Raw genomic sequence first — 23,661 nt, forward strand, 5'->3', positions numbered from 1 at the left:
TACCAAATTAATACCAGGACACCTGGAAATATTCTCCTCTCTCCGTCATGGAGAGAAAAAAATAAATCATGGAATTCCCTTAAAGACATGATTCAGTTCATAGTGAAATATATATATATATATATATATATATATATATATATATATACATACAGGCATTTATTTTATGTATTGTGAATACACACACACATACACACACACATATTTTAGGACTTTCTCAAACAATCAAATAAGCTTTAGTGAATTTCAAGGGGGAAAGAAATCTCATTTTTACTCTTTTGCTCTTCCCAAGTCAGAGGCCCCCTCCCCACCCCCATCTCAGGCCCAAAGATGAAAAACATCTGCTCAGAGGATGCAAGAGGAGGTGCAGGTGCCACCAGACCTGACGTCTGTTACCTCCCACAAATCTGAGGGGAAGGGAAGATGACTGAGAAAGGGAAGAGAAATCAACACATAGATGAGAAACACATGTTTGAAAAACCCTTCGCAGGCCATGAGTCAGCTGAATGAAGCTGGCACCAGAGTGACACATTAATTTCATGACCCTGTTGCTTTCATTAGGAACTGTGGGAGTCTAATTTTTTTTTTTTTTTAAGGCAACCGATGTGTAGAAAAAGGGCATGTGTGTCTACCAGTATGTCTATATGGAGAGGTCTGGCAACAAAGCAAGCTGTTTTCTAGAGGAATTTGCTTCGCATGTGCATCAAACCACCTACTGTATGCCCAACACTGTGCAGGGTGCTGGAGACCAAGAAACATCTAAGATACGGTTCCTTCTCGTGAGGCGCTCTGGCCAGTGGAAGTGACCGGCACAGACAGACACAGCTCATGAGACATCACCATGCTAAATGCTCCACGAGCATGCACAAAGTGTTATGGAGCAAAGGGGTAATTGGTTCTGCCTAGGAGAGGCTCAGACTTTGAACGGTAAGTAGAAATTGGAAGGGTTCCTGGGCAGAGGCATGGGGATCAGAGGAAGTCCTTGCAAAGAATGTCAGAGAAGCAAAGGCCTGGAGGTGGGAAATTCATGGTCTGGCATGATTCAAACTCAGAGTCCACGGGCAGGTGGTAGAATGGGAGGTTTGACTGTGAATGGTGGGCTAGGGAGTTTGGATCTCCTCCACAAGAATGTGAGAAGTGCCCCGTGGTCCTTCCACATAGGATAGGTTTCTTTACTCCCCTGTATCCCACCAGGCCCTGTACAAGCACACTCCCAGCCCAAGGCCTTGGCACAGAGTATTAGCCATTCCACCTGCTTGGAATTCTGTTCCCCCCAAATATCTGCAGGTGCCACTCACTCTCATCCTGCGGGTCTCTGCTCAGTCATCATCAACACTGTGAAGCCATCTCTGAACACGCTCTACAAGCGTGTTCAAACCCACATACATGTACCCCTTACCTACCTTTATTTTTCTCCATAGTATTTACACTTGTGTGTTTGTTCGCTATGGATCTCCTCCACAAGAATGTGAGTTCTGTGAAGGCAGGGACTTCGTTTTATTTACTGCTGAATATCCAGCACCTATAGTGCATATCACACAGTGGGAACTCAATAAATATTTGATGAATGAATAAAAAGTGCCTGTAACACTTGAATGATTTTCATTGTTTATATCTGTCTCCACCTACAAGATTAAAAATTGATATGAAAGCAAAGACTGTGCTCTCAGTTCTCTACCCCAGCACCTTACACAGTGCTAGACAGGGTTGCACTCAGTAAATAGAGGATGGATGGATGGATGGATGGATGGATGGATGGATGGATGGATGGACAGGAGGGTGGATGGATACGTGAGTAGATGGACAAATGGGTAGAAGGATGGATGAATTCTACGATTACTAGGAGCCATTGGAAATATAAAGAAACTGAACTATGCAAAGCTCCCCCTATGGGTAGGGATAGCCTGACGGGGAGAGACTACAGATTGGGAAGTCAATTAGAAAGCTCCTGCCCACATCCCTGTGAGCACTCATGTTGCATGAATGAGAAACAAACGGAAGAGAGGACGGAGTCCAGGGGCACTGCCAAGGTTAAGTCAACAGGACTAAGTGTATGGGGGGGATAAGAAAAGAGGGGAGTCAAAGATGACCCTGAGATTTTGCTTAAAAGATAGTGAACCCGGAGGAGAATAAGCAGCTTTAAGGGAAGAGGAATCCATTTAGGTTATGTTTGAAGGGGAACGTCAGGTGGAGTGGAGTAGGCAGTAGGGTAAACAGGAGGAGAAAGGAAGGTCGAATCATGGGATCATGGATCATGGCTGAACCCATGGGAATTCACCCATTCATTTCTATTTTTGAGCAACTCCCACATTCCAGGCACTTACTGAGTGCTAGGTACTGTGGATGCTGGCAGTGCTCGAGGCAGGCGAGGCCCGTGCTTTCATGGAACTTACATTCCAAGGGGAAAGGCAGACAAAAGACAGGTGAACGAACAAATGCATGAAGATCATTTCTGCATGCACTGTGGAAAAAACTATACTAGGGTAGTAGGAGAATGACATAGGGCAGTATTAGGTGGGGTGGGCAGGGGAGGCCTCTGTGAAGAAGTGGCTTTTTGCCATGATGAGGCAGAGAGCAAGAATGACAGGGAAGTTACTTGCTTCGTGGCTTCGATTTTCTTGAATTAGTCTGGGGCGAAATCACCTTCCGAGAGTGAGAGGATGGAAAGAGTTTTCAGGTAAATGGTGAGATCTTGGAACAATTATTGTGGGAAGAAATGAAAAGGGGGTAAGGAAAGAAATGATGATGGGGCACTAAGGACCTAGTTGAGGACTGAAACCATAAACGTGTAAGGAAGCCTATCAACACAAAGCGTAGTCATGCTTTACAGATGTTATATAATGATGAAGTTTTATGTCCCTGCGGCTATATTGAACCCAGTACTAACACCCTAGTAGCAGACAGAAATCTCTGCCCCTACTTGGTATGAAGTGGGTTTGCTGGAGTGTTTATTTGATTTTAATTAAGTCTGATGAGGTGTGAGGATTTTCATTACTTGGTTTGACCAGGCACATTCCCACTCCCACCCCTTCCTGTAGACCCCAGACGCTTCAGCCTGTTCCTGCCACAGCCTCCCCGCTCAAGCCACCCTGCCAATTAATCACTGGCAACATCCACCCTGTCATACCTTAAACCACGCTCCAACACCTCCAGCATCAAACTTTTCACACAGGTTTTTATAAGCAGGTCCTTCCTTACCTGCCAGCCGTACCTCTTCCAGCCACCCAGCCAGGCTGGTAGTCACACTGTTTTTGAACCCAAGTTCATTAAATGGACAGACAGGTCCACACCTGAGGGTCTTGGGCAGGCTGCTTAAACTTTTTGGAGTTTTTTCATCGTAAAATAGTTAACATACCTGCTTCCTAGGAGGAGAAAATGAGTTCATGCATGTACAGCACACAGCACAGGGCTGTCGAGGAGAGTATAGGTGTTCAAGAGACGGTGGCTGGAACGAGTGTGGTTGTTAGCGTAAAAGCTGCTGTGTAACGATGCAGTTATTACAGCATCTCACATGTGGCCACACGCGGAAGACATTGGGGACATGACCATTATTAACGTTGTTACTACATTCTGTTTTGTGATTCCTCTCTTGGTTTCCACTGCACTCTTCTTTGGGCTGATCTTAAAAGTCAATTTGCATCTTACGATCTTACAATTTTCCACTTATATGAGTGAGTATTCAACATATGCCTTGCCCCTCAACTAGACAGAAATTTCTTGAGAACAGATATCATATCCTCTGCTTCGCAGTATCTGCCTTAGTGTGAAGGTGCAGAGCCTTCCACTTCAGGAGGTCTTAGGAACTCCTGGTTGAAACGCTGAGCCGAGAGACTAGTTCCCTTTCTTCTTCCTCCTCAGTCCCCAATTTCTGCCCATCTGTGAAGGCCCCCCTCCAGCTTCTCCATGAAGGTGGTCAGTGAAATGGGTTCCTCCCTTCCCTGAAAATCTATGGCATGAATTTGTCATATTATGCCTTAGAGCTTCTAGAATTTTGGGACAGGCAGAGCTAAGGGACACCGAGCGTGTGGCCCACCTTGCTTCTACCAGCACTCATCTTACTCACAGGTGTGTTCTCTTCTAGCCAGACCAGGAGACCTTGAGGCTATGTCAAGGGTCTTTTTAGCAAGAAGGAAGCAAAAGTCAAGGTGGCCAAATGCTGGTATTTCAGCCACTGGGACTCTGAGAGCTGAGATCCTGTCTCCCAGAGCGAAAATGCCAAGAGACCCTCTGTGGTACATAAGGGTGACAGGGCTGGAGGACCGAAATTCCAGGCCCGGCTCTGCCTCTTATACATTATAAAAGGCCTGAAGTCTATCCTCAGACATGGCTAGGCCTCTGTTGTCATATCTAGAAAGTGCGGTGTTCTCTGCAGAGGTTCCCTACTTTTTCAGCACCAGGGACCAGTGCTCCTTTGAGAATCTAATGTCTGATGATCTGAGGTGGAGCTGGGATGGAGATGCTAACGCTAGGGAGCGGCTGCAGATACAGATGAAGCTTCACTCACTGGCCCACCACTTACCTCCTGCTGTGCGGCCTGGTTCCTAACAGGCCACAGACCAGTACTGGTCTGCAGCCCAGGGGCTGGGGACCCCTGCTCTAAGGTATTTCCCAGATCTACAATTCTAAGCTCTAGCTCTGTCTATGCACTGTACAGTTGAGAGACAAATTGAGCCAAAAGAGCTTCCTCTCTCTCTCTGGTCATCAGCCGCTGGGAATATTTTGAAAGCATCTCTGTTCCCGCTACCCATTCTCCTATCAGGTATTTCATTCAATGGACACAAAAACATGAAAGTTCAAAAACAAACAAACAAAAACCATGAGAGTATTCCAGGGCAAAGTCTGAACAATTGGAAAGATGCCTGTTCCCCTTGTGACTATTGAAGTTGGATGATGGATACATAGAGGTTCTTTATATTATTCTATTTTTGCATAGATTTGATATCTTCCATACCCAAAAGTTATAATAATAATTACAATAAACCCAGCTGACTCCACCCTTTCATGTACTAACTGGATATTCACTTTCTAGATGGATAGTATAAGCCCCCAGAAAGGTACTGATGTTTTTTTTATAAAGAAACTACATCTGGAAATTGTAAGAGTTCAATACTTTTTAATCCTGTCCCCTGGAGAATAGATGTGTAAAGAAAGAAAGGCAAAGTGTAGTGTGCTCGGAGTCAGACACCTGACTTTGAGGCCCCTCAGCCCACCAGTTTTATAACTGTGTCAACTAGGACACCGAAGTTACCAGAGCCTTGTCGCCCCACGTGCATCATTGTGAGGCTTAAAGACCATCTGTGCCTCGAGAGCTCTTGGTACCTATTTTACTACACACACACACACACCATCATCACATTTTTGGTGCATGTGCAGTACTGGACCAACAGTGATTCTCAAGCTTTAGAGTCAGATTACAGGACCTCACCCACGAGATTCTGATTTAGCGGGTCTAGGGGAAAACCCATGAATCTACCTTTTCGTCAGTCACAGAGGTGCCCCTCGCCCTCAAGTCCTCAGGTCACACCTTGAGAAGCCCAAAGGTGCAGCTGGAGTGAGCAGCAGGGATAATGGAATGAGGCTAACTGCTCCAGACTCAATTTGGGAGGAAAACCAATCTATCCACGATATCAAAAACCTCCAAGGATGGCGGGGCAGGGTGTCAGTTTCTTTCAACTACCAAACGGGATGGGGAATGACAAGAAGGAGGGAAGCAGTTAAAGGGAAAGCTCTATGGTCACAGCCTTGTGCAGCTAATGCCTGATCGATCCTTCACGTACACGCTCATGTCTCATTTTTATTTTCTAAATCATACCCAGAAAAGCCTCCTCAGAACACACTCATCTTGTCCTTCCCGGAACCTACCGCTAAGTCTCCCTTAAAGCCAGGGGGAAGTTTTTAGAAAGTAAATAAAATCAACTTACATCCTAACTTAAACCCTTCTACAGCTCTTAGAAGAAAAGTACATATCCTTAAAGAATCCATCAAGACCCAACATGTCTAGACCCCTGCTGACCTCTCTTGCCATATCATGAGCCACACTTCCCCTTTCTCTCTTGCGTTCCAGACACAACTGCTTTCCTTGGCTCCAACTGTCACAGGACCTTTGCACATGCTGTTCCCCCGCTGCCTGGAACGAAATGTTGCCTCTTCAAAGAAACTGTCCCTCAACACATAAGACTAGAACAGTTCCCCCCTTGCTACATTCTCTTATATCTTCCTGGGCTGTCCAATGTAATACAGATCCAACTGTTATTTATATATTAATGTGGTTAATATCTGTCTCCTAATTGGACTTTAAGCTCCACACAAATAGAATCCATGTCAGTTTTGCTTACATTGTACATGCATTGCATACATAGTAGCTGGTATACTGTACATGCTCAACTAATGTAAGATAAATGACAAGTGCTCCATGGTCTGAGGAGACACAAGCTGGAGAAATTCATGATGCAAATGACAGGGCGGAGTGAGGTGGCACACTTTCTCCTGGACACAGGCAACTGAGGATATTCTCAATTATCACAAGGTTCGTGGTCAGCGGACACCGTACAATCTCAGGCTCTCTCAAATAAGAGCATCTGTCTGAGCATCTGTCTAAGGCTGTTCCCAGAGGACAATGAGAATGTGACTTACCCCGTGGGGAATGTGGGGGCTGAGAAAGAAGGCCAGAAGAGACTGTGACCCAACCTCCTCAATGCCCTTCCTGTTATCTCTCTGAAAATGTAGCTTTGTCCCTCACTATCAGGACACAGCGAGAGCAGGGAGGAGAAGGTCGCAGACAGAAATGATCTTCCTCCCTCCTATCTGGAGCCACAGAAACAGGCGAGCTCAGGTTATCTCTGTGTTTGCTTCTTTTCCCCAGAGAGGAGTGGGGGGTAGAACGGGCAGAGAGATTCAGAAAATGGAGTTTTCTGCTTGGTCATCAGATATGTGCCCATTCAAGGGATGCAAAATAAGCCAAAGTTTAGGTTCTCTGACTAGGCTAACGAGTCCCATCAATTACACCACGTGGAAAAACTTTGGACAGTTAAAAATAACATAGGGGTCTGGTGTTTGGAGGATCAGGAGCTTGGAATGCCAGCTTGTCAAGCACGGACCACTGCCTACCTAAAGCATGTGCTGGGAAGGTGGACACACACATCCGCCAGGACGGGAGGGCTGCAGATGAGCCAGGTGTCGCCGCCCCCGCGCATCACATCGGCTCTCGACCCCCGCCCACATTGGTCTGAAGGACTTTCAAGCCCTTTTCTAGCTGTGCAAAGGGCAAGTCCTCATCCAGGCAGGAAGCACTGTCCTCCCCCTTGGAGGAGGCAAGAGTGAATGGAAATGCGAGCCAGGAGTCCAGACACATAAACTCGGTCCACCTCTGTGCATTGTGCTTCTGCATCTGTGAAATTCTTGTTCTTTCTCAGAAGGACCCAGCATCAGCATTGATTAAGTAACATGCACTAATCTGAACTGGACAAAGTGTCCCATAGATCAATCTTTCTCAAAGTCTCTTCTAACAGATTTGATCTAAGAGCAAAAAATAAATAATAAATTAATAAGAGTAGCAATGCCGCAGAGTTCTAGAACTTCTTATCTCTAAGAGAATCAGAGCTTCTCCTACTTACTATCTCATTTTCTTAAGCCAGTGTAGGGGAGGAAAAAAATCAACTGGTATGTCTTTCCATTTTACAAATGAAAAAACAGGGTCACTGCAAACATCTCCTGGGAGAGGAATATGTCCCAACTCTTCTAAGCACTTTATATACATATAAACTTACTCCATTCTTCCAACGACCCTCCCAAAGGGAGAAACTATCATTCCCACTTCACAGATGAGGAAACTGCAGTACAGAGGTGTTAAGAATCCTGCCCACGATCACGGGCTTAAATTTGAACCCAGACCTCCAACTCCAGAGCCAGCACCCTAGTTAGGCCACGCAGCCACTGCTTGTCACACGCCCTGGGACAGAGAGTTGAACTTTCACAGAGTTCAGGGCTTCAAGAAACCCTGAGGGCTGGTGTGATGCCCAGCCTCCCCCCGAAATCTGGTTCCCTGGGCCCCAGGCTTTCCTGCTGGTTGGAGGTAGGTGACATGTAGGTGGAGAGTTTGCACTAGTAAGAGGGGTGGCCTGTGTGCCTGGGCGGAAGTAGGGAAGCACCACCTCCAAATTAAACCACCTCAATCCCCTCAGGACGAAGCGCTGCCTTAGAGACCTGCAGCCTCACTCCCCAGATATGAACCACGAAACTCCTCCTTGGGGCGAGAGGTTGGATTGAACTATATGAGTCAGCATTTACGTTTTCCTCCCTGGACTGGATTTGTATATTTTCATTTATACTATTTATGGGTTGTTGTTGTTGTTGTTGTTGTTGTTGTTGTTGTTGTTAAAGAAAGGGGTTAGTGACTAAAGCATTGAAAGGAGAAACTACTTTCAGATCCACCACTTGGACAGGCCGTGCCCCAAAATCCTGCCCTACTTAGTAAATCTGCGCATGCACTGGCCGGGGCTGTCCTATACCTGATGGGATGGTTGGCTCACACCAGCACCGGCCCCCAGTGTGTCTCTCTGACCCCCACCCCCTCTGGGAAGTATCCTGGAAAAGGACCTGGGTAACACAAAACCAAAGAAATCAAAAGCCAGGATTCAGTTGAACCTTAGTGAGAGAAGGAGCCTCTGGAGGTAGACAGTCCTCCCTGCTGAGGGACACAGGATGCCGCCTCCAACCTCCCCTGGAACCTCTCTTTTGGCCTCCGAGGCATTGAAGTACTTCCCAGGAATTGGCTGCCAAACTGCAGCTCCACTCAGACCAACCTGGCCTCCCAGGCTAGTTCCCATTTTCACCTTCTGTTCCTGGATGACCCCCTTCCCATCCAGCCAAGTTGATCCTTCTGCTGTGTCCCAAATGTTCCCTCCCACCTGGCTTTCTTTCCCCTGGAAAGGAAAGGGATTCTCTGAAGAATGGCTGAAACGCTTCCCAAACCTGCGTTTATTTCCCTGTTATGCCTGAACTTCTCCATCCTCACACCCCACCGCTCCTGTGAGCCCGACCGAATCCCACCTGCCTTCCAAACTCAGCTCAGAGCCACCTCCTCCCTGAGACCTTCTCCGACATCCCAACCATGGGACCCTCTTTCTCCCTTCCTATTTCACAGCCTCTCCGGGGCTGGACTGCTCATTTATCTCCCAGTTACTCCCCACTGTGTAACTTCACACACCCTGTTTCTTCTCACCTGCTTTTTGCTGTGTGCAGTCTTTGCCCTCTTGCTCCCTCTGTCTCCCTAATCCCACACTCACAAGATTGAGTGTGCCCGCATGGGGACGAAGCGGAATACTTGTTCTTCCTTTGTACCCCCATCAGTGCTTTTTGGTCAAAGCGCGCTGCACGGGGCAGGGAATGGGAGGAGTGATATCAATTGGATGAAGGAACAAGAAGTCAGAAGGAAACCTAGACTGGAGGTGTAAGCCTTGATATTAAGCATTAAATGGATTATTCTTCTCTCCAAGGCTCAGAGAACATTGGGGAGGCTGAGGTCTGAGTCAAGAAATGAAGTAAGAAGCAGAAAGCAAAAGAAGAAGGAAAGGGTAACCAGCGGGCTTTTCTTTCCTGGGGATTTGAAAAGCTACAATAGAGCCTGGAGGAGAGATGCCAGGAAGCTGGACTGCCCAAGGCTGTCGGCTCCAAGTCTTAGAGAAAGGTGGGGACATTTCAGAGCTTCTCCTTTGTCCACACCAGTTCATCTGGGTCACAAAGGAGACAGGAACTCCGGACAACACGGGGCGATAATAAAGATCGTTCCATCGATCAGAGAGTCTTTTGTTCTGTATTTCTCAGGAATCTGAACACATTCCAGGCAGGTAATGGGTAAGGACACATGATCTCCAGAAGAAGAACCAATATTAATGGGTCCTCTTGGTTTGGCAGATCATCAAATAAAAATCTTATTGCTCCAAGGATAGCAAGAGCTAGCTTGGTCTCAGAAAAGTTCCTACATTCAGACTCAAGAACCAATCGGGCTCCATTCTTTGCCCCCCACCTCCTAATGCTGACTGGGATCTCCAGCCCCTGAGATGGCAAACAATGCCCCCTGGTGTGCTTGGGACCAGGGAACTATGGGAAATTTCCACATATCATAGAACTCTATAGATCAGTGTTCATCTCGGCTACCCTGTGCACAACTGACCTAAAATTGAATGATCCAAACCTGTTCCCTATCCCCCAGAGATATGTGTAATTAGATAAAAATGAGGACAGAATATGTATAAGTATCTGTTATACTGGGATGGCTGCCCAAAAAGGAAATGAGCACCGGGAACCGGACGGCCCCACGTGCCCCCTCTGTACCAAAGGGCTACACACCAGGGCTGAGGAAGAGTTACCTTCAAGAGCAAATGCTAGTGCAGTATGACCTTTCTGTGTTGACGAACACTTTTGTACAATTCTGCTCCTCTAGCCCATATTCTGTGAACCGTCAGCATTTTCTCTGCCTTTCTATGTTGAAGGGTATCTAGCGGACTAGAATCTGAATTAAAACTTGACTTGGGGAGCTTATCTCCACCTCAGTCTTTACCTTCCTTACACAGAACCAGGCCTTTCCAGGTGGTACCATCTTCCAGGTATCCCCAACACTGAATGATTTGGAGGGTGGAAAAGTGGTTAGAGGACATAACGAAGTTACAATAATAGATATTTTTCTCTCTCTCAGTATGAGGAGTAAAGGTCCTCACATAAACCTTGGGACATTATTTTTTATCTCATTGTCAAATGAATTTATCTGCATCAAACTTGTTTAAGACACTGAGTCATAGGGAAAGTTCTATCTATCTAGGCATTGGCACTATGAAAGTAAACAAAAGGCATTGTCTCGAAGAATATGTACCTGAAAACAGTGACTGGGCTCCAGTTACTTCCAAACTCAATAGAATGGGCAGTAGATGCTCACCAGATCGCAGACATGGGTTAAAACAGTACAGTACTCTCTCACCTTCTGTTCTTCTCCAGCTTAAACCCATAAGTCTTCAGGTATAAATAAGACTAAAGGAAATCCCAAACGCAGCTAAGCTCATAGCAGGCACTCAAAATATGGTAGATCTATCAGTGGCTAATCACGAGCCCTAAATTACTTAGTCCTTTAAAGAGAACAGAGTGGAAAGACTTATCCTTACTTCCCAAGACCAAAGAAAGGGAAAGTGACATATTTTAGATCTATATGAATGAAGTGGTGAGCAAACAAGGGGCTAGAATAAATAAAGCTTATATTCATCACGGCCAAACATGCTGCATGCAAGTAAAGTCAACCTTGTGCCTGAGTTCCCACCCTTGAAAAGGAAGATTTTGGAGAAAGGAATTCTGACATCTTTTCCAAACTCTAGCAGTTAAAGGAGAGAATAAGAAACACGTCAACTCTAAAGAGCTAGAAGTAAATTAGGCGGGAAAAGCCGTGTGTCTGCCTGCTGGCTTCATTTGCTCAGTCATTCCTCACATATTTAGTAAGTGCCTACCTACTATGCTAGTTCCTAGGGCTGGAAAGGCACAGGCAGCCACTGTTTCCATCTTCCAAGGCCTTACATTCTAACTAAGCAGAGTTAAGTATTTCAGTGGCCAAGAGAAAAGAGTATGCTTAGGACTATGGGATCAAGTGTACATGTGGCCAATTTTACCCAAGGATCAGCAAGGGACTCACAGGGGAAAATGGGACTTTGAAGTATGTGGAAGATTAGCAGGTAGATGTCCATCAGGTATATCTGGGGTGAACAGAGTCACAAGAAGTTTGGTAAAACTTTAGAGGGAGCGTGAGGGGTGCCTCTCTCCGAGCGGGGCTACAGCAGCAGACTTTCAAGATAACAAGTTCACTCACATCTCTCATTCTGAGCTTCTTAACCTGGAGCCCACGGACCTCTCGTGCATCCACCAATAGGCTCCTCAAGGTCTGTGAACCCCATAAAATCAAATGCAGATGTTCATACATGTGTGAATTTTTTCTGGGAAAACAGTCCACAACTTTCACAGGATTCTGAAAAGGGTCTGCAATTGCCAAAGAAAAGCCTAGAAGTACACTGAATAGGACAAGTAGGAGCCTGAACACCAGGCCATGGTGCAGAAGCCGTAGTTTGTGTCTCTGTATTCCGCATGTAGCTGAGAACCTCACATATGATAGGTTTTCAGAACTAGCAGAGCTAAAACTAAAAGGGTGAGTACAAGGAGACAAAAAAAATCACCATTTTCATCACCAGAATAAACACTGTGTTACTGTGTGCCAGGCACTGGGCTAGACTTTAAAAACCAATAACTCTTTCCATAAAGGTACATGAAATAATGTCTTCTCAAACTCCTGTTCCCAGAACCTGGATTGCAAAACCAAATCCCTAAATGTACACACAATCGCCCAGGGCAATTCACTGTGATCCTCACATTGGGCTCAAACTTTAGTTGACAATTGCCTAGCAATGGGTAACCCTAAAGATACATCTTCAAACTGAGATGCCAAAAGAGCATTTTGTGAACAAGCTAGTTCTGAAAATCAGTCCCCACGCAAGTCGGTCTGCCAAGCGTCTCCGGGACTATTGTGGGAAGGAGCAGACTTTGCGGCCAAAAGAAGGCTAGAAGGGGGAGCTGGGAAGGTGTACAGAGTGTGATGTGTTTTCCCACACCGGAGAGTAGGCACAGGGATAGGGAACTGAGGGGTGAGGGAGAAGGCAGCCTTGAGCAGAGAAGGCAGCTGGTGCCTCTACAAGTCCTCTTCCAAATTGCATCTACAACTGCTCTTCCAAGTAGTTGCTGAGCAGATCCCAGCCACATCTAAAGACATATAAAGTAGCACAAAGACTTAACTACAACCAACTTCCAGCCTGCCCTAAAGTCATTATCCCACAGTAAGTCCATTGAACTATGCCAGGATGGGGTGAGCAAGATGGCAGACCTCAAACTGCAGAGAACAGAGTACCCAGGGAGCAGTTGGTACCTAACTTTCCAGTGCAGCTCACTCCCCGACAGAAGCAATAAGCACAAGAGAGGCAAAAAGATCTCACTTTCTAAAAATCAGATTTTTTATTTTTTAATGAAAAGCTCAGAAACTCTTTCAGCTGAGTCCGGGGAAACTAGGATTCCTAAAACAAAAGGTTTTAATCTAAACCACTGCATGAGTCAACATTAGGTGCCTCTCTCTCTGTACAGGTGGTAGGAAGCTTGGGAAGGCAGGCTCTTCTTCGGAACCCATTATCCCTTCTCCAGAAGGGTCTTGGGGTCCAACGGACGGGGAAAATATAGTTGTCCGGAAGGGATTCAGGAAGAACAAATGCGGAAGTCAAACAACAACAAATAAGGCGATATAAATCCAGATAAAATATTAAAATCATTAAAGGGCTGCTGCTCCCTGAAGATTGGGAAAAATGAAGAGAGTTAATTAAAAGCAATCTCCATGCACTGCTGAGCCAGAAGCCCAGATAAATCAACAGCTGGGGTGGCTGTAGAGGGCAGTCAAGGGGCTTCAGGAGGGGGCCTGGCAGGAAGGGGGGGCTGTCGCAAAGATGGCAGTGACGTTGAATTGAACACAGTGACTTAAGTTTCCTGTTTTATTAAATACTTTATGACACCGAATAAAGTTTTTCTTTCAAAGAGGAAAAAATGATCAGTGAACAAAGAGGGAGAAAGATAAGAATGAAGAGCTACTGTTTGTCTGATTTAAAACATACTTGGGACTGTGATGTCTGCAAATCTGATCTTGCCTCAAATGCAGAGATTTTTGTGTTCTCTCTCTCTCTCTCTCTCTCTCTCTCTATCTCTCTACCTGATCTGCACAGGTAGATACATATTCTCAAATCTCTCTACAAAACCCTGAGTTATGTTTGCTTGGGGGGTGGGGAGAAGCAGGGCAAAGTCCAGGAAAGGAATGGAGATGAAGAGGAGATAGAAAAGACCTTCAAAATTCTCACTGCTGAGCCAAGCCAGACTTTGAGTACAAAATTAAAAGGTCAGCAAAAATGGTGGGAACTTTCTTTTTTTCTTTTTTACTTTCCCTCTGTTTTTTCCCTTTTCTTTCTCTACTCCCTTCTGCCTTTTTTCTACAATCCTCTAAAGTTCTTGTTGTTCATTTAATCAACAACAACAACTACAAAACAAAAAACCAGCTCAGAATTTTCAGGCTCAATCTAAATAAAAACCCAGCAATTTTAGAAGTGTTACAAGAACAGCCCTTCTCTATTGTAAGGGAACCCTCTAGTTCTTCCTTGACGGAAATATAATCAAGAGAAATGATTGGGGAAAAGTGTTTTTTCTCCTCCATAGAATTGGGATTAGAAGGGGAGTGTGTGCATGGGGAAACATAAGGAATTATGCATTTGGATATGCATTTTAATTAGGTGGACAGAAGCAGCCGCCTGTTAATTTTTCTTGCTTGTTTCCACTTAGCATTCATCACAGGCAGAACCACCATAGAGTGCTCCCACGATAATAGATGGTTCTGCATTGGCTAAGTCCTCAGGGAAAATAATTAGCAGGAGAGAATATATTCTCTCCACTCCCACTACCCCATCCACCCTGCCCTCCCCCATTCCCAACACCGCGTTGTCTCCCCTCCCCCTTCCTCCCTTCCCCAACTGACAGTGGTTTCCCTAGGAGAACCCCAGGGGAGAGTAAGGCTCTTGGTCTACAGGCACTTTCTCTGCCTTGACAAACAAGGGTCTGGAAGGAGAAACAGACAAATTTAAGGCTTTCCTTGGAGTGGAAGTTCCTAGATGCAGACAGGGAGGCTACTGAGCTGCTTAGTTCTGAGGGGCAGGCTGGCAATCAGTGTTGGCCAAGACGGGATGACAAAGCTCCAAAGAGGGTGGGACAGTTCTCATTGAGCTCAACTGGCAGCAAACAAAGACACCTAAAGAGTCTTTAGTTGGGGAGAAAGGGAGTTTAGATGCTGTTTTCCATACTTTGCTTTTATAAAGTAAAGAAATATTGTAGTTCTGCAGCAAGCTTGAATCTGAAGCAGCCCCAAGGCTGGCAACCAAGATGTCACTCTAATTCTGAGATTGGACCCCATAGTCTACTTTGTACAAAGAATCAATTCTTGTCGCTGATGTCCTACGTCAACAGCACATCCTCCTTGTTCACCAGCAGATTTAAGCTCCAGTCCCACCTTCTCCCCTTGTCTCTCCCTGGAGTCTTCTTGGTAGAAGGAGGAGACTGGTTGATTACCAACCCATGTTCCAGGAAAGCACTCCCTCTGCCCCCTGAGCTTCTGTTTTCCCAGATTTTGAGGGTGGACTCAGTTCAGGGCAGCCAACGGGAAATAAAAGGAAGGCATCCCTTGAGCTCATACTCTCACCTATTTCAAACCCAGAAAATGGAGAAATCCCACTGTGACCCCAGGGCTATTTACACACAGCTGGATGAATAAAGCTTCGCATTTCCTGAGAAACAACGATTACACATTCATTTCACTTATTTTGGTTTTACTATATTAAAATAATGTTTAATATATGAGGTATTGTTGGCTCTCTGAGAAGGCCTCAGTCAGCTACAGGAAACTGCATTTCTCCTAGTAACGCCTCACATTTGTACTTTACACCTTCTGAAATATTTTCACATCTATTATTTCATTTGGGTCCCTTGGGGGTGGGGGGACAGGGCTGGATGAGACACAAGCTCCTCTCACTGTGTGAAAAGAGGGGCTTGATTTACAAACTCTAGACTTTCAAACTATCTGCCATCCCAGGTGCTCCCTTGACCCCCCTATAGCCAGATGAAACCTCTCTGCCTGGGAGGCCTTCACTCTAAGACTCATCAGGTAACTATGACTGCTAAACTCCTGGAGCATTCCTGAACCCAAACCCTGACCCCAAAGAAGTCCCTACCCTCAGGGGAGGGGACAAGGGGAAAACAATCCTTGCTGCTGGGGATGAGAGAAGTGAGTCTCTGGGTTTCAAGGCATTTATCCCCCAAAATAATGATATTCCTACAGGGAAAGGAGGGTTTTTCTTTAAGTTTATAAGATGGGGTTGCCTGTACTATCTAGAAATGTATCTACATTTTAAAGAGTTCAATTAGCTTCCCACTTCTCTTTCCTCTCTCCATTCTCTGGTTAGAGTGGTAATGAGAAGAAATGTGTTCAAGAGAGAAAATCAGAAGAAAAGCCCATGATCTGAATGGCCCACCACCTGGTCCTCAGCCCTAGGCCCTAAGAAGAGAGAAGTTCCACTCTGATTAGAACCCCAAGTGGTAGCACAAGGTGGCAAGACTGGACCAGAGAAGATGAAACTACAGAAGCATCTCCCATCTTAACAACTCCCCTGTGGAGCTACACTTTAAAAACGAGGAAGAAGTTGAACTCTGGCCCCTATTTGTCTCCCTTGTCCTAAGTGACCATAGTAAGAGTCACAAAGTTTTTTGACTTGAAAGGAATTTGGGCAATAAAGGTGCATCACCTTCATCTTAAAGACAAAGAATATGCAGCTAAGAGTAGTTCTGCATCCAAGATCACAACGCTATTTGGTGGTAAGGTGAGAGCAGAGCTCAAGGCTCTAGGTTCCTGTCCCAGAGCTTTTTCTCCTCCATTACTCTGATGTTATCATTAGCTGCAAACCACTAGCCACTGGTGAGAAATGCACAATGTGGAAGAGAGAACGAGTCTGAAATAGGGCCACACTGACAGGTGAAAGTTTGGGGACTGGAAAACCTTTTCTGGTAGAGCTTCCAATTGCCATTAACAATAACAGCGGATTCTCTAAGTGAGTACAACAACAACAATAAAACTCACTCATTTCATAGCAACCTGAGATGACCACAGTCTCTGGATTCAGGGAGGGTGGAAAGGGTGCAAAAAGAAGGATTACATGTGCCATCATTGTTCCTTAGACTCAGAATGGAGGACTGGGTAGTGGAGGACTCAAAGTGGGCTATTTGAACCCCATTATTAGGAGCTGAGCCTAATCCCCTCTCCCCTCCCTGCTTCCAAACATAGCCCCTAAATCTTAGCCTCCTCGAGGCTTCTCTTCCCCTGGCACCCCCACTATTATTCACAAACACACTACCTAGAAACTCTATAAACAATCTGCCCCTCTCTCCCCACCCACCAACACCTACTAACCACTGCTTTTAAAACTCTGATGCAAATCACAGGCTTCAAAAACCTTCCTTTGGTGACAGGTTTACGATGCTAGCTCCATTCATCCATATGGTTTGACAGACTGTGAAACACTAGTAACTGGACCAATAAGAAAAACAAATTACAAAAACACCACAACACCTCATCTCTTTCCAGTCACTCACATAACTAAGGAAAACTTTGGTGCTTGCAATGAATTATAATATCAGTCTCTCTTGGTGTTAAACAATAATCTTTTTAGAGTTCCACATCACACAATAGTTTTATCCATTCGCCTAGCCTATCCCCACCCCGCCCCCAGGCCACTCTTTATCTTTCCTTGTTAAATACCTACATACTTAAAGACTATTTAAAACTAGGGTCATGCTTACATAGGCCCCTGAAGGGAAACCTGCCTGGGCAAAAACTATTTCAGTAGTTGTGGCATTTCTTGGGCCAGGGGCTTGCCGAATTTGGCTACATTTCTGTCTCGTTTCTGATTGTAGTGACTTTCAGAACAATCAAAAAACACAAGTTACTTTGCAGAGGTTGGGATAACAAGCAGGCCTGGATTCTGGTGCCTTCTTGTGCCCCAGCCCCCACCGCCACTACATTCAGTGTGCCTACTACATTCTGAAACATCAGCCTCAGTTTCCTTTCTTTTTCTGGTGCCCGCTCAAAACAAAGCATGCTGACTGTGGCATTTTATTTTTTGCATTGATCTGAGCAGATGGCTCTGAAACAGCTTTAGACATTATGGGCTTTCTCAGATGTATCCAAATTTGAGCTACCTGCTTGATTCCAAAAAGGAAGATGAGAAGTCTCCAATTAAGTTGCCTCTGAATTTCAGCCCACCTTATGGATCTAAGAAGCTCGCATTCCACTGTGATCTCTGAGTGTCTCCCAGGTGGTCTGCAGGCCAGACTACTTTCAGGGGTTTACCCTATGACAATGCCTACACTTGGGTTCTGGCAGAAATTAATCTCCTTTATGGGTATCTCATCAAAACCAGACATTCTTCCTGCTGAAAAATAATGTGTGCTAATGAAGTTTGGAGAATTTAAGGCTTTTTTTTTTCCCCCAGTGGCAACCAGAAGCAGATGGAGAAGGTGGTTCTTAGACATCTGTTGACTTAAAATGTCTGAGGGTTCTTTTTTTATAAGGGGCTATAATAATGTCCATAAAAGGCTGCAAGTTCACAAAGTCCCAACCCCAATGTTCCTCACTTAGTACCCACCCTCATTCCCCCACCCCAACAGAAACAGCTAAGAGGAGATTAGAACCAGGAATGTGTCACCCCCCCACCACCACCACTCGCTCCAGTCTGATATCTAAACTGAGTGCTACAGCAAGGGTGAGGTCTGGCTTCTAAGTGGTAACAATTATACAACTTTCACAGGCACAAAACCACGAGATTAGAATGCGTGTATCCAGATCACAGCGTATATAAAGAGATGAAGATTTGAGATCCATCTGTACACATGACCTGCTGTTTGACCTTAGCTAAGTAAGTATATTTATTTACTCCTCCCAGAATTGTGTCCTTAATAACAAAACAGAGATATAAACACATACCTCTGAGCAAGGGAAACTCCTTACAAAAGGTTCAATACAATTATGTATGTTCGGTTATAAGCATAAGAAAATTGTTTATTAATCTCCTTCTTATGAACAGTTACTTGAGGTAAAGCTCTGTTGGTTCATACGGAATAATTAAGTAATGATAACAGCTATTCCTTTCTAAGCAGGCAGTTATAATAATAGATACATATGTGCATAATCAAGTCTGGCAGAAGGTGGCAGACATTCCCAGTTAAGTGCGTACAAACCAGGGGTTTGATAACTTAATACGAGTAAGTTGTTTCAAGTGTGATAGCAGATTTGGGGAGAGGATGGTTTACCTGAACTAGAATAGCAAGTAAGATAGAATTTTTATTACAAGCATTGTTTCCTAGGTATGCAGAAATCAACCAGAACACAGTACGTAATGTGATTGACTTACACACAGACCTTTCTCAAATCCATGTTTGTGTTACCTACATGTGTTTACTTCACACTACATGGCCCTTATCTTGCTTGTAGGTGTAATAAATGAGGGTGACTCATACATCTAGGCTCAGACGATATAGCTGCTAAATTAAATAATGTGTTATGCCATTTACATATCACACATGTCCATCAATGCTTTTAAATTGTATTTGTCCAGATGTGACTGCTTGGTTGTGGGGCCACCTACCGAGTCCCCTTTGTGATCTGATCAGTCCAGGCAGCTCCTGTTTCTGCCTCTAACACCCTATTGGGCAGTAATAAGATGTTAAAGGCAACAACAGAGAGAGAGCCAGGCTGTCAGCTTCAGAGAGAAGGGGATGAAGGGTACAAGGAGGAGGAATAAGAAAGGGAGTTGAGGGGAGATCAAAGGCAGGCAGGAAGAAAGCCAAACTGCAGAGAGTGCAGAGAGGAGATGTGGCTCCAGGAGCTTGGGGCCCTAAGGAAGACCCTGAAGCAATGAGATTCAAATTGTGCCATCCCGTTACCTGAGCTATTGAATTATTGAATATCCCATGTGGAAAAAGCTAGTATAATGAAAAATGGCCCATATTCAGGGTAGGCAGAGCCCCACAGAGGTGTTGCATGAAACCTGAGCTTGTTTCTTCCCAAGAACATTACCTACCACTACATTGTCCCCCAATCCTAGAGGAAACCTTTGTGTGACCAGTTTCTATAGGGGGCGTCGGTGGTGTTGCCTTTTTTCTTTTTTAAGAGATGAGAAAGACTCAGAACCAGAACGCACACAGAGAAAATGCTAATGTCGTTCAGCTCCGTTTCATTGTCAGGAGGGACACATGAGGATAAAAACATAGCTCTCCAAACCATTCTCCCGGCTCCCCTCCTCCCAGCACCACCATCCATTCCTTTGGCCTGATGTGTCTCTGCGCTTTGTTCTAATTTATCCCATGCATAATTTATTCACGTGTGTATTGTTTCTTGATCAGCAACTTTTAAAAACAAATGAAAAAATAAGATGTTTTATTAAACAAGTTGTTTTAAAAAATAAAGGCAGATGGTGTAGGTCTCCCAAAACAACGTGTGTGCTCGTACCTGAGGAGTTTAAAAACCGTCCAGGGCGCAAGAGGCTCGGCTGGTCGGGGGTATTGTTTACACCCCCTTACCCCCAGAGAAAGGGTTTAGGGTGCAAAAAGCCGCAGCTAACTACAAAGGACCCCTCAACTTCCACCTAGAAAAAGCTGGCAGGAGTGTTGTGTGTGTGCTAACGTGTGAGTGTATGGCGACACAGAACTACAAATACATCACATTGTAACTGTTTCTATTATACAAAGTACAAGTGTAAAAATTCATAACTAATTCCACTAACTAGACCGCCACGCTGTCCCTTCCCCCACCTCTAACCCTACCCTACCACAGACAGCCTCCCGCGGTCCAAAAAACAAAAACAAAAACGTGGAGCGAGCAGGGGAACCCTGGAGCGTCGAGATATTGCGCCTGCCCGCGCGTAAGCGGGCTCCAGGGTAACCAGGGTAGCGCTTTCCCAGTAGGAAACAAACCTGGCGCACATGTGAGATATCTTTAACTTGAGTTTACCAGGTGGCATCAGCCCGATTGTGTGATTTCGGATGGAAATGGGGAAACTGCAAATCAGCTACGGGTTCGGTAGAAACTCACAGCATCAGCTGTGTGGCAGCGCGAGCGGCCAGGAGCGAGGATGCGGCGAAGTTACGCCCATTTATTCTGCCATAAAACGTTTTCTTTCTTGGGTAAAAGGCTGTGACGTTCAAGTGCAGTGTATCCGAGAAGCAGAGCGAGAACTGAGCTGGGAGCTGCTCTCTGATCAGCCTTAGCTTCAAATGTCCTTTTAACGGCAGCTTTAATATATATATGTATATATTTCAAACTTCGAGACCTGCGACATTCTTACCCTATTACTGATGAGAGATAAGCTAACACAAACGCGTTCCATACTCCCGTGCGTTCCTTCGCTTTAGGAATCCTCCTGCGCCCCCCGGCGCGAACCTGGATTTCAACTCCAGGAGGAGCTGGGGGTGCTGACGCCGATGCGCAGAGTTGAAAGAATCTGGGTGGGTATATGCCACGCACCCGCGAGAATTCGGCACGAAACGCCCCCACTCGCACCTCCCCCACCCCCTTCGCAGCGGCTTCCAGCCCAGCTCTGAAGACCTGATTCCCCGGGCGCGGACCTCCACCCACGTCGCGCCGCGATCTGGAGGGAGCTCCCCACTGCCAACATTACTGCCAATAGTACCCCTTTTAAAGCGACGCTAGTTTTCCGAAGCCACCCCCGGCTCCACGATCGCGAGCGGACTTGGCGGCTTAACAGTTCCACCGACTGGAAGGAAGGAAGGAAGCCAGGATGAAAAGGAGGAGGAAGGCAGGCAGGCAGGAATTGGCTCTCGGACTCAGGCACTGGCCCCCGCGTGTCCTCGCGCAGCCCGCCCCCCTCCGTCCCGGATCTGGGCGTCCGCTCAAAGTCTCCCGGCGGCGGCCAGAGGCACCTGCCCCTCGCTCTGGCCAGGAGCAGACACTGCCCGCTCAGGCGGGGAGCCCCAAGCTGCCTCTCCGCCCGCCTCGGCTTTTCACCCAGAGGAGGCAAGAACATCATTGATGAGACCTGCAGCTTCCCTGCCTCCAAATCAACCCCAAGTTAACCCGAGTCGTTAATTTACTACAGCCAGTTCGCCCACAAACGCACACGCAGACACACCGGCGACCGCCCGGAGCGCCGTCACGCTCCAGGGGCTGCCCCGGCAGGAAAGCCCCGGGCAACCACCTGGGCCCCAGGGCTCCGGGGACCCGCTGCTCCCCCTGCGATCCTCCCAACTCCGGAAGGTTTGCACAAACTCCCCGCCAGCCATCGGAAGGCGGAGAGCGCCCTGCAAACTCCGGGGTTGCCGCGGTCCGCTCGCCCTGGCGGACTGAGCCGCCCGGCGGGGGCCGCAGGCTCGGAAGGTGCGGGGTTCAGCCAAGTGCCCCCAGCTGTCCCCTGCCTCGCGCTCTTTCCCGGTTCGGCCGCCCCCAGCACCGCGCCTGCCGCCCCGCGAGGCCGGGCACTCGGGGGACTGTGCTGTCCCCGAGCTGCCCACGACCCCCTCGCTGCAGAGCGCTCGAGCGCCGAGCTCCCCTGCCGATATCCTCTCTCTCTCTCCGTCCTCCAATTAAGCAAAACACAAATGTAACAATTTTCTTCTTGTTAATTGCATCTCCTGACATTTCTGCGCGTTGAAGGGAAAAAAAAGATGAAGAAGTAAGAGCTAAAAGAAAAGAGAGAAGCCCTGCCGCGGCTGCAGGAGCCTGCAAGCTCAGTGCATTGGCAGCGCTCCGCACGCAGAAGGCGCCTTTTTTTTCATATTGAAACCACGCGGAATATGTACATTTTTTAGTCTTACTTACGCTTTCAGGGGGTTGTGAATGACAGTCGCCATTTTGCTACAATGTAACAGAATATTGTCTGTCTCAGAGTTCTAAAGGTTCGCTCAGGGGAAGCGGCGAGCCAATCAGAGCACGGGATACCGGCCCGCCGGCCAATCGGCGCGACTGGTCGCCAGGTGGGCGGGGCCTGCACGGTGGTAGTTATTAGGAGAGCTGTCAAAGCCCAGAGGTCACTCCCTTTTGTAGAACCCGAGAGCGAGCAGGTCTTAAAGGGGCAGTGCCGTGAGAGCAGCTCCTTTTTCAATTGGGGAAGGTGGAATCGCACGGGAAAGTATTCTAATTTGGTTTGAGTCTCTACTTTCTAAATAACTGCAGAGAGTTTGCTCTCCTAGACAAAAATATTGAAGTATTTTAAACAAATCATTGAACTCCATTCATTAGCTTTTGACTTTGCTATTACGTTTTTAATTCCCCAAAGGGCAAATCCCGTTGTTCCCATGCAAAAGTTGGAAGGCTGCCTTTTCTTCTAACAAACTACTACACGTGCCCAGCCATTTGCTAATGTTCAGTCCTGCCGCTTCTTGATATTCTCATTCCCGAAGTGTTTTCTTTATCTCGGCCACCTTTCTCTCTCGGTTTCTTGGAACTGCTGTTGCCGTTCCTGGCGACTCCAGGACAGCAGTTCCCCACCCCCTGGAATGTCTCAATGTCAGGCCGGGTCCCTCCTGCCGCCAAGGTTTTCGTTACGTAATGCGCGGTGATCACTCCGCGTGGTTCCCCACTACCACCTATTCTTTCCTAGCACGCACTCCAAAAACTTCTGCAGCAGTCAGATTCCGGGCAACTGGAGAGTCGAATGGGACCTGGCGCTCTGACCTGGCTTAGGGTTAGGGGAGGTTTAAGGAAACTTTTGGAAACGTATTTTGCTAGTAAGAATGCAAATAACTAGACAGAAGTTGTAGAACCTAGACTGGGCGTTGCCAGAGCTTCTTTCGGTGTGTGGCATAGGCTATTCTGCCGTCAACTTTCACTACTTGGAAGGTGAAAAGAATTTGCTAATGAATAATATGATGTGATCTGAGGGGTTCAGAGTCTCTGCTTCAAGTCTGTGTGGACTCCTCAATGGCGAACCCCTGACAAAATTGGGAGGTTGCTGTGAAGCTAGGCTTCCACTGGGCAGTCGGGAAGCTCCGGGT

At 46.6% G+C, this 23,661-nt stretch overlaps 1 protein-coding gene across 9 annotated transcripts in view; it reads right to left on the reverse strand.

The window, feature by feature from the left end:
* DPF3 (double PHD fingers 3) overlaps positions 1–22,528 on the reverse strand; it is a 245,508-nt gene extending 222,980 nt beyond the window's left edge. For all 9 annotated transcript variants that reach the window (XM_036218138.1, XM_036218137.1, XM_036218141.1 and 6 more), the window contains exon 1: positions 22,487–22,528. In XM_036218138.1, the coding sequence (XP_036074031.1) occupies positions 22,487–22,518 (32 nt within the window). In that variant the 5' untranslated portion in view covers positions 22,519–22,528. The remainder of the gene's footprint in view (positions 1–22,486) is intronic.
* Positions 22,529–23,661: the final 1,133 nt, after the last annotated feature.

This window comes from Rousettus aegyptiacus, unplaced genomic scaffold (genome assembly GCF_014176215.1).
Source record: "Rousettus aegyptiacus isolate mRouAeg1 unplaced genomic scaffold, mRouAeg1.p scaffold_m13_p_3, whole genome shotgun sequence".
Classification (NCBI taxonomy): Eukaryota; Metazoa; Chordata; class Mammalia; order Chiroptera; family Pteropodidae; genus Rousettus; species Rousettus aegyptiacus.